The sequence below is a fragment of the Pterocles gutturalis genome, unplaced genomic scaffold, assembly GCF_000699245.1.
Source record: "Pterocles gutturalis isolate BGI_N339 unplaced genomic scaffold, ASM69924v1 scaffold23424, whole genome shotgun sequence".
Classification (NCBI taxonomy): domain Eukaryota; kingdom Metazoa; phylum Chordata; class Aves; order Pterocliformes; family Pteroclidae; genus Pterocles; species Pterocles gutturalis.
The window spans coordinates 16,909-28,884 of NW_010133831.1; the positions used below are offsets into that span (position 1 = coordinate 16,909).

Consider the following 11,976-nt stretch of genomic DNA (forward strand, 5'->3'; position numbering starts at 1 on the left):
ACTCACTGTAGCTGAAGTGCACTGTTATTTGTACATTAAGAAATCAAAGATAAGCTAAGCTATTACCATAAAGTTACAATCAGCTTGCAAATAATTTTCAATACTAAAGAGAGATTCTAGAGATAACCGTACTATAAACACTCAGAATGTAATGTGTTTAAATATCAATCTTGACATGTGGCTAGATGCCATGAACTTTCACAGTAAATCACATGCATGATTTTGAGAGATACTATATACCAATATCTTCTGCAGATTTCAGCTCACTTTGGTAGTACATGTCATACCTGCTACTTTTGAAGTTTGCAGCCTTATTTATGTTGATGTGACAATGTCATGGAAGAAAAGTATAGCATTGTAGGTTGAATGAAAAAATATTCCAGGTTACTTACCCCACCCATGTTCCAAGCTTTTGCTAGAGTTGCCTGTGCTTCTGACAGCCTGCTATCAATTAGTATCTTGCCATTTACAGCTAGTATTTCATCCCCTTTCACTATGCCTCCTGGTGAAAAGACCAATATGGTAAACATACACATAAGCAAAAAAAAAAAAAAAAAATCTCTTCTGTCCTATATTCATGCAGTACGGAGTATAATGAAAAGTGTCTTCACTAGATGTGAAGGCTTACATGAAAAATTGGCATAGACAAGAAAGTTTGCTAGAGACAAAAGGAATTTTTAGGCATGGAAAAGCCACACTAATCTCTTACTGATCATGATCAGTAAGAAACTAGTTCAGCGAGATCTTCCATAGTAGCAGTTTGCTTCTCTGGGTAATCCACCTATACAGCTGACAAACTGTGGTTGATTGTAGTCTTTCACTACTACGAAAATGGCAGCATTACTTAAATACCTGAAGGTACAAGTGGAATTTGTCAAAGGGTTGCTGGACTGCCATTCCTTTGCAAGAGCATGTTCAGTCCTTAGAACTGGTTTTGACTTGCTAATCTGGAATGAAGCACAACCAGCTGACTGGGACTGGATTTGAAGAGGGGAAAACACAGATGGTGAGGGGACAGCCTTAGCTTTATCTCACAACAGTGAGGAGTCAAAGAGAAACGGAGTACTTGAGCCATCAAGTGTCTGAGATGTTTTCACAAGAGTGACTTGAACTTAGGTGCAGGTTGGAACAAGGTTAGCAAAGACAACATGAGGAGATATTGTCCTGTCTGTCTACCTGGTCATCACCAGGGTTCTCAAGGAAAGGATAAAAGATACTTTGCTCCAGGAGGAGCAAAGCCTTGATGTGTTGATATGCATGTTCTTGTGCCTTCCAGAGAGCTAAGCTGTTAGGCAGAAGGCTCTTGCATTTAGTGGGACTTCGTGAGTAAAACCAAGTGTTTTACAAAACAAATTACTACTCAAAGTAGCATTAAGAACAAAACTAAGCAGTGTAGTGTAGCCATGGCCTAGTAATTGCTTTGCACATGGGAGTACTACAAATGTCATTGATTGGAAATTGTAAAATAACAGAGATCATATTCTGCTTTAATTAATAGAATACCCCAGAAAATCAGTTGTTGGTGGGGCTTATTATTTTTTTTAAATATCAGACTGGAAAAAGTAGAGCCCATATTAAGAGAACAAGAGAACATCTCTACATTTTCAGGCCACATTATTGAAATTTCTGTTATGATAAAAATACAGCAGCAGTGACCATTTCTTCTTAAACGCTATTTAGAAAATTTACATAATTATTAATTTAAGCAGCTCCCTTCAAACCATGAGCCTCCCTCTGAGCTACCCTTGGAACTGAGAGAGAACTCGGCTGCCTTGGACAATCTAAGTGTGCCTCTCAGCACCAGGCATAACTATGAAGTCAGTCAACAACTCGCAGTCAACGTAAGGAGCCACTTTGCAGGAGCATTCAAATTCCCCATTGTTACTCACCATGTTTGTCTGCAGCACCACCTTCATAGATGGCAGATACAACTATCTTTCCAATCGGAGAATCAATTCCTCCCTCGACTGCAAGGTCTAATGATCCTTCCTATTAAAGACAGTTTTAGTTCAGAAAAGGCTGTTAATTTTTGCCATCAACAGGAGCCTAATCTTTCCTTCTTCCCAGTAAATGGGACTGTACATGAAATGCTTACATGAACCCTTTAAACATCAATCAATCAAATAATATTTACCTTTTTAATTCGTAATAGCCGTACATCTTTTCCCATAATCTGCTCTGGGGTAAACTATGAAAAGATATAATGATTAATCATTTCCACCTTAGAAATACAAAACAATTAGGCTGATCTATCTAGTTTATGGGAGAAAAGGGACCTTTCTCTCCTCCAAAGTAGTGTTAGAGGAAGATCAGAACACCAGATCATCTTTTCCTGCAAGAAAGCTCCTTTTCAATATGACTACAAAAGACAAATACACAAGCCCCAGCAAAGCAACTAGCATGAATCTTACCCCCTCCCAGCCCTCAAAATCAAGGATGTGTTTTTTCCAGTATATTTCACATTAAACAGTGAGACATATTTGAATTCTCTCCTTACCATTGAATATGGATCAAAATCTTCCAAATATTTCTGGAAGCCCTGAAAATAAAGCAACAGTTAACTGTAAAAACATCAGGCTCATGCACACACTTAACACACAAACTCCATTTAATGTATTAGTGAGAGAACACAGAAATCTGTAAGCTATGAAAGAAGACAGTGAATGGAGAAAAGTACAGAAAGGTAGCAAATAGTCCATCCTGACAGTCAGAAGACATTTCAAACCTTATGACAGATCAGCAGTTTGAGCTGGCCATACTACGAAGCAATTTTCAGGAATGGTTTACAACTCTGTCAGCTCTGCAGTTCCCCTCCTGACAGAACAGAAACAAATCTTGAAAATCACGGGCAGAAATGTTCTGTCACACTCATCTGAGCAACCTTTCTTGGGATTATCACTGTTTGGCACTAACACAGGCAGAGGTGACAGGCTGCAGTTCGCCTGTCAGCAACACTACTCCATGGTGTCTGGGTTGTAAGACCCTCTTCCTTTCCATGGAGTTTCAGGGAGTTGGCTCCATACCACAAGCAAATGCAGGACAAACACCAATTTTGTTTTCATACGGTTCTGCGGAGGACTTAAAAGTTTTGTCAGGGAGTGTCTGAAATGGGGAAGATAACACTGCAGTTAGGTAGAGCAAGATTTAAGCTTTGAGAAGACCCACCCTTTCTTAAACTTTTAAAACCTAGTACATTACCCTTGTCAGGCCAACACTGCAGGGAAAAAGCAGGAGTTACCTTTTCTACGAAGATGAGAGTTCTGAGTCAGCACTTGGGAATCAATGGTGTTTGGGTGGAGGTTTCTTGAGGAGGATTAGGAGTTACTGGGTGAGACCGTATGGGCAATGCTGGAGATGGATTAAAAACCCTGCACTTACCCTGCATGTTAAAATAAGGACCTCAGGACTTCAGATAAATCTTTACTGAGCCACCTAAATGCTGTATCACTGTTATGGCTTCAAGCTACAACAACCTGAGGATACGGGAACAACGCAGAACCACACAACCCTTTGCTGATACAGGAGGCAAGCCAGTATCTGACACAGGCCAGCAGTTCAGTGCGTAATCAGGCTTGATATATTCATTATTGCTCTCTTTTCTACTGGATCCATCTGATGACAAAGTCTATTACACACACAGACTCAGCTCAGCCTTTTTCCATTTGTAAATCAAATGCACAGTTTAAGGTTCCTCTGGTATCTTTAAGAGCTGGCTGTTAAATGACAAAGCTCCAGCAGAAAACCTCAGCACCTCCTCCCGTTATCATCTTTACAATCTCTCTCAGTTGCCTGTATAATTTTGACATGACTATGAATGATCCTCTGGCATCAGATCTCATCCTTACCACCACTGCCTCTGACTAAGTCAGTGAGCACTACTACACATGCCTGCATTAGCAGGCCCTCAAAGGTACAACCGCGCTGCCCATTTCTCTAACCACACTTACACAGACCATGCAACAGTGGGCTGACGGCTCTTGCATGGACTGGCAGTCTTTACACATGGGCATACTGAACTGTACAGCACGAACCCTGGCTTTCCTGCAGGCTGCCTCTCTCTTTACCTTTTCCACAAGATCAGAAGACCAACTTCAGCAAATCATGTCCTTGTTCTGTGTTTCTTCTGAGAGAGAAGAAACATTTGCGAGGGTTGAAGCCTGACTTTGTCTCCCCAGGCTCCCAGAGAGCTAAATCTCCAGGGTACAACTCCAGGACTTTTACTTAATGCCACAAGTGGGTGTTTTTTTCATAGGGAAATAGGTATTCAAAGCATCTTCTGGGAATAGGAACATGACAGACCTTGTTTAGCATTTAAATTAGTATGGGCTGCATTACATTTGTTAACTGCTAATTTTGAGGAACTAAATAACCAGGAATTTGATCATCATGAATAGTTTTACTAATACAGTAAGAGAAGCATTTTGCAATTATATCTACCTGAACAACTAGTAGTTTGAACAACTGAATTTGTATAGACCTTTGGAATCATGGCTGAAGTAGACATCTTTGGTCTTGGAGCAAGTAACTTAGAGGAAAGAATCCCAATCTCAGCCAAGTCACTAATTTGTTATGTAATCTAATGGAAGTCATTGAACTCTCTTTGTCCCAGGTTGCCCTCATGAAAAACAGATGTTACCCTTGAAGAAAGTTTTCCTGGGAAAATAATTTTTAAACAGGAACCCCCCCCACTAAAAAACCCACAATAAAAAAACCTGCAAGTAAAGAAGTTATATTATCCGGATCCATTAATGTACAAATACAACTACAATACAACAAAGACATCCACTCAACTGTAATAAATCTTCCCAGAAATGAGCATTACAAATATTCAAGGAGGGACCAATGAACCAAGGAACACCGAGTGGAAACCAGAGTGCTAAGCTTACCCTCCCACTATTCAGGACACGTCGGGCAGAAGAGTTAAAACAATTCTAATCCTTTCTTGACTTACAATAACATTCATGGGACTGAACATTAGAAGAATCTGGAACATTAAAATGTTTAACTGCACCGAAACAACCATCTGTCTGGACTTCTAGATGAAAGGTAAAGTTACTACTTAAAAAAAGAAAAAAAAATTACCAACACAAAACCTCACAAGCACCTAAGCCAATGGTACTGCTCACAGAAGTTTGTAGCATCCATGGTCAATAGCAATTGAGACCTGACTGAACTAAACAAAAAAATTATTAAAAGAGAAAGCCATGACCAGTTATAACAAAATTTCCAAAAAAACATATTTGCTGAGAACACAACTGTTACATATATACAGAACATACTAACATTCAATGGCAACTGAACAATCTCAAAGTTTGATTTATCTCAGTCAAATCCAGTTTTCCCTTCTAGATCTAGATTGAAACTGATAAAGAAAAAAATAATTAAGCTTAATCATTTACCATTCAAAAGTTCACATTGTGAGCTCACAACTGTATGCCAACATCTTCATGAAACACGGAAATGCATCTAACTTAGGTTCTTTGCACTCAAACAGGCACATTTAACAGCAGCAGAGAAGTTAAGCACAAAGTTCACTTCTTCAAGGAACCATCTATTGAACCACCAGACAACCAAAGAGGAAGAGATGAAAACTTCATCCCTATGACAGAGGAAACCAGCAAAACTAGTGATACACAGAAAAGTCCTACACAATACAGAAAGGCTATGTGAATAAGTGCTTTCCACCACCAGTTCCTCTGATTTCCTACCAATAACTATGTTATGATAATAGCTTTATTTATTAAACTAAGAAAATATTTCATTACTGAAAGCAATGCAGCTGGAGACTAAAAGAAAAAAATAAAACCTTAGGAATATAAAAAAAAAATTGGCAGTATCAGATCAGTTATCAGTGTTCAACAATCTTAAAGATTGCACTAACCATGTAAGTAGTCACAGAGGGTTCAACCTGAACTATTTACTATGATCTCACTCTTCATCTGTGCAGACTAGCAGGAGCTACAGGCACACACTGAAAGTTCACAAAGACCAGCAGTTTTCATGCACTAGGGCTGTCTTGCATCCAGTGTTTTAGAAATTGAGCAACAGGATTAGAAAGAAAAGCTTTATATCTATGATCAGTCAAAACTAGAAGTACCACACAAAATATGGAAAAATGTTATTTTACTTGTTTTTTGTTAGATCTAAATGATGAATTGTAAACCACCATCCTTTTAAACATCTCTTGTGGCTGCAAAAGAAAGAAAATTGCCAAACCAGATATTAACTTTTTGCTGTAAATAAGTACCACCTACTCACAAATAATCTCACTGCTTTTTTTGCTCTTCTGGGGACTGAATCACACTTGCACTTGTTAGGGCTTATTCCCTATACCATTTCAAAATGCGAGAACACACACAGTGAAATAGTACTGACTACCAGAGAGGAAAGTATTCTAGAGAAACTACATAAATAATGCACAATTCCATATCACAAGATTTCTTAAAAATATTTTCCATGGCTCCTCCTTTTATCACTAATTTCTACAGAATAGTGCTGCTGTCTCTTCTCCATGATTTTTGAAAAAATAATTGAAAAAAAACCACCACAGACGAAATGCTAGACAAGTAATTCCCAAAATACTGAAAAGTCATGATAAATATATGTTACACATTTTAGACTTGCTCTCCTAGCAGGGAATATTTGATATTGAAAGGTGAATTCCACTATTAAAGTCCTCATGAAGCTGATAAGCTGAAAGAAAAGATATGCACGTTTTGGCTCATCCTGAAAGAAGCAATTACCTAAATACCAATATTACTAGTACAAGTTCATTCTACATAAAGATAAATTCTTCCTGAATGTAATTGACTTATTTCTGAGTGGTCTTGCTTCAATTTAGATATCTACAGGTAATTTCACAGTATTGATTACAAACTGCTGGATTTTATTTTATTGTGTTGAGCTTCAATAATTTTAATCTCATATTGATTCTGTTTTTCTTTTGCTTCCAGTGCATTAATAAAATGGTACACTGTAGTTTGGAATCACTTAAAACATAGAAGCTCTTATTATAAAATTTTCAAAACCAAAATGAGCTAAAAAAAATGTTTACAAAACACACTTAACACCTCTCCAGCCTCCACTCAAAATGCTGCATCAAATCAGGTAATGTATTTGAGTCTTCTGAAATAAGAACAACTTTCTACAGACTATTCTAGTTCTATGGTATTTACATTTCCAAACTCAATTTGCTTTAAAACAAGGACCTGAATTCAGTTAATATGAAGACTTCAGCCACAATAGAGACTTCACTGCTCCTATCTGGCCCAACTACCTTCCAGATAACAGCAATGTTCTACCCATTCTTGCATTTTTATTTTATTCTTATGTTCATGCTTTTTATCATCTTTACTAGTGAATTGTTTAAGTACAGGCTCATTTGATTTGTTGTTTGAATCAAGTAAATCCATCAAGATCAGTTTATAGAGTTTGGTACTCAGGACAACTAAATTTAGATAAAAACAAGGTAGAAGGAATTAAGCGCATTATATCATATTAAGACAAAGACTGGAGTTATTCTGTTCATTCCTCCCCTAAAGAATTTCAAACTGCTTAGAGATACTGAATTACTGAACACAATCAATATGAAAGCTCCAATGATACAACTGAAAGAAACATCTACACTGGAGGGATTTGAATTTATTTTTAGTTCATGTACCTGCCTTCTCTTGAGCAACTTAAAAAAAAACCTGCTTACGTTTATTGTTTCAATCCATTCATAATATACAAGTTTCAAGACAACTATGTCTGTGGGAAAACTGATTACTAAGTATAATTAGAATTTGTGCAAACTGTAATTGGGAAAATAAAGGAACAAGAGCATCTAAACTATTAAAGCAGAAAGTGACCAAAAAATCCATCCCACTTCAAAGACAAGTAGGAACATTGTGCCCATCATTTAGTGTCAGATATAACATAAGATTGTAATTAAATGAAACGCAAACATGATACATTTTCCATCACTTAGGAAGCTCACATGTTGTAATACACTGTCTTGCTCATATAAATGTACGCATACACACACGTGTCCACACACATGCATACAACAGACACACAACTCCAACTGCAACAGCGTAAGTCATGATGATGTTCAATAACACATACTACTAATTGGTCCATCAGCTACCTTGGATGAATTTTCCAGGCTGCCATTTGGGAGCTATCATCTGTCAGAGCAGTATTTATCTTTTTTTTTTCTCCACTAAGCCTTGGCTCACCTTCCCTCATGTAGCACAATTCCCAGAGATACTACATGGCTGATCCTAAAATATTTAGCCTAAGGGTTTTTTCTTCATTTACATTTCAAACAGAAATGGAACAGAAATAAGAAAAAGAATCTGATTGAGAGCCAACTTTGCAGTAGCACTGCATGACCAGTATACTGGAGTCTAAGATACAACAAAGCACTTTTTTCTTTAGAAATTAAATGAGTTCTATATCTACATTTCAAGTAGATCTAGAAATTAAATGATGAGTTCTATATCTACATTTCAAGTAGATATATTTACAAAGGAAAAATAGATGGTGTAATTATTTTTTACCATTTCATTTCTGACAAAGGAATTTAGATTTTACAAAAATATAAACCAGTATGTGAATAAATTAAAAATAAGCTCTACAGAGTCAAAGGCTCTACACTTCTCTGGAATTATGCACCGCAGTAAAAAATTGTCACTAAGAATGACATCTAGATCACAAAAATAATGCAAAGATACCCTTTTGTACTTACCATTAGTGATCATTTGAAAAACCTACATGAATTTTAGTTAGCAGAAAACAAGACAAACATTGATTCTGTGAGAACAAGTCAACAACAAATCCCACAGTACAGTAGCACTTGGAAAAAGAACATTAAAAGGCTTACCAGGGCCTCTGATTTGATTGTTGGCCTGACCATAAAGTTTGGGTCAGGATGCAGCATGACTGGTTTAGAGACTATTGGTACCCCTGGATGTCGTTGGGTAGGTGGACTTGGAGCAAGTTGCTAGGGGGTTAATTTCAGAAAATTACAATTCACAAGGTAATTTATGCAAATCCATCATTTCATCAAGATGCCTCAATACAAACAGCTTATCGTAATGAATATAATGACACTAACAAAACAAAAGGTTTACAGAATTACTTCAAGACTTACAAAGTTAACAGACATAGTCTCTCTTCCATCCAAATAGTAGTTTTTTCCCCTAAACTCTGACTTCACCAACAAAATTATGGAAAAGTGTCATCCCTGATTTTGACATTTGTCCCATAAAGCAGTGAACTGAATAAGAAACTACAGGGAAAAAAAAAAAGCTACAGTTGAGTTTAAGCACACAGTGAACCTGAAATGAGATTTTAAGTAATCTATGGCTAAATACATCTTCTAAGATCAAATTCACCAGGACTGCAGTGATAAGCTTTCCATAAAGAATTTCAAGTCAACTTATCCTCACTTAAGAGCAAAGGTTACTAACACTAATTACCTACCCTTGAACTCTACAAAGTGCAGATACCCAGAGACATCCGAGACCTAATCATCCAGCACGTACTAACCCGATTGTACACGTCTTACTCTGTCAAAACTCCCACAGACGTCAAACATAGTTTTATCCAAGAAGAGTTCAAAACAGAGCCCTGTGGGTTTAGTTTTTGACTTAACCCCATCAACTCCCTGCACACTCTTGTCAATGTTTCTCATAGGAAATGTGATGTATTCCAGATATCACTCATATTAAGTACAAGCTGTATCCTCTGAAATTATTTGAGTTACTTCCAGCAAATCAGTTAAGCCACTTTTTTTTTTTTCTTAAATAGGGGAATTCTGGGGGTGGTTTTTTTCTTCTTTTTTTTTCTTTTCCTTTTTAAAATAATTTAAGAAAAAAGTTTTGGAACCAGATCTTTGAAAGTCCCTGTGGATATCCCTCAACTAATGTTGTTCTATACTGCAAAATATACCTTATTGTCAAGCTTTCTCATCTTAGAAGAATCAGCAGGTTCACTGGTATCACCTTGTTAAAGTTGCATGGGAACTGGATGATTTCTCCTGGAGCTGCACAATTTAGAAACAAACTATTCTAGAGTGCCTCAGAATGGGGACACCTGACATCCAGCCATCCTGAATCAAAAATCAGTGCAGAGTTACTAAACAGGTTTCTGAGAAGAAACCTTGCTTCTTAGCACCCATTATATTTAAAATGTAGTTTAGTCCTACCTCCTTTTGTCTGTCTTGACAGAAGAACAAAGTATATGCTCCATGACATACAGATATACAGAACATGTAAACATAGATTAAGAATTGTTGAACTGTTGAAATATGAAGCCATCAGGCCATTAGGAGTCACTTTCACTACCTGGTATTGGTTAACTTGTAACACAGCAATCAATCCATGCACATGAATGGAAGTGCTGAATTTTAAATAAATTAGCCACGTAGAGTCAAACCCTTGACATGACCCTAGCATTGGCATTACATGGCAAGTTCATAAAACTACAGTCATTATTAACAGCACATGACATACCAGAGGGTTGCTTGATGCAGAAGATGCTTTGCCAACATGCGAGGTGTTTCTTACAACCTAAACAGTAATAGACTTAGTACTGGGTTCATATAAAGTACATAGCTAACAATAATTTTGAGAAACAGATCAATTTATACAAGATACTTTAATAGTTAGTTGTCAAGAATGTATTTGACAGGATTTCATTCCTTTTGTCAGGTATTTGCTTGAGCTGAATTTGAAATTAAATGATCTGGGGCAAAAAATTAGCACCACAGATAAGATTTACCATTTTGAGTAATATTAGAAAAAGCAAACCTATGGGACAACAACAGTTGTCTTATTTTTGGCTTGATCGGGCACTAACACAAGATCTTTGATTGCTGAAGTCAAATAAATGCACTGCTTCTGCTTATGTGTGGTGTTAAGAATAGACTTTTTAGAAAGCAAAGATAAAACATCCAGCTTCTGATTTTTCTTCCATGGCCAGGTTAGGTTTTTTGTTGTTTTTGCCTGATGTATTTTTATTTCATTAGTAACCTCTTTTCTTTAATGTATCTAGGAGTGAAAAACTGCCAGAAACATATGTTGGAACATGAGTTTGGGGTCAGATCCAGTATGGCAGTTCCTATATTAGTTTTTTTTATCTGAATATTTTTTATTAGCATAAGGAAAATTTATTTCTCCTCTGAACATTAGTATTTTGTACACTTGTGTCATTTCACATCATTTTTATTTTGCAAATAAACTGGGAAACCTGTTACCCCTAAGAACATCTGACATCTCCATTTCAGTGGGTCTAGCATATTCTTGGCACTTCAAATGTAAACCACATAGATTAAGCACTACCAGACGTCTATTTAAGTTTATAAGAAGAGATTAATGGTTCACATTAGGACAATTATTCACATAGAAATAACATGCCAGTTTCCCCTGATCAATTTGCAACATCCTTCCCTACCTCAATCAGAATCATGCAAAAGCGAAGCCTAGTATTTCCAAGTAAACATGCAAAAACCCAAAGAAAACCAACAACACAGTCAGTCAATCCATGCAGAAAACTGTGTAGGAAAGAAGTGACCATATGGGATTCTCTTCTACTGTAAGAAACAAGTAAGAATCTTTTGTCATAAAAACAAGTACATTAATCCCACTAGAGCGCTTAGCAAAGGGAATTATGATGAAACGGATGCCATTTCTCTCCTAAAGTGAGATCTGACACATCATTTCTTGTATTTGATCTTCTTTTGGACTGAGATTGTAATAAGGAGAAAGTCAGAATTTTTTCCTCAAAGAAATCCCTAACTCCTGTGTGTCCAGAAAAAGTAAAACCTGATTACCAACTCTTGTTCCTTTAAAACTATTTTGCTGGTAATTTATACTGTGTTGAGATTTTAAAAGTTTGAGCTTCTGATTTTAATCTAATTTTCTTTGTCTACTCTTCTCACTTAACAAAGCAACTTGATGACATATTTAAAACACTTTCAAAAGTCATTTT

General features: G+C 36.7%; 1 protein-coding gene across 1 annotated transcript in view; it reads right to left on the reverse strand.

Moving 5' to 3' along the window:
- Positions 1–11,976, reverse strand: part of USH1C (Usher syndrome 1C (autosomal recessive, severe)) — a gene marked incomplete at its 5' end in the record, with an annotated part of 38,380 nt that overhangs the window by 1,587 nt on the left and 24,817 nt on the right. Inside the window, 6 exons of the mRNA XM_010081394.1 lie at positions 393–502; positions 1,890–1,989; positions 2,135–2,188; positions 2,498–2,539; positions 6,128–6,190; positions 8,867–8,986. Of these exons, the coding sequence (XP_010079696.1) occupies positions 393–502; positions 1,890–1,989; positions 2,135–2,188; positions 2,498–2,539; positions 6,128–6,190; positions 8,867–8,986 (489 nt within the window). The remainder of the gene's footprint in view (positions 1–392; positions 503–1,889; positions 1,990–2,134; positions 2,189–2,497; positions 2,540–6,127; positions 6,191–8,866; positions 8,987–11,976) is intronic.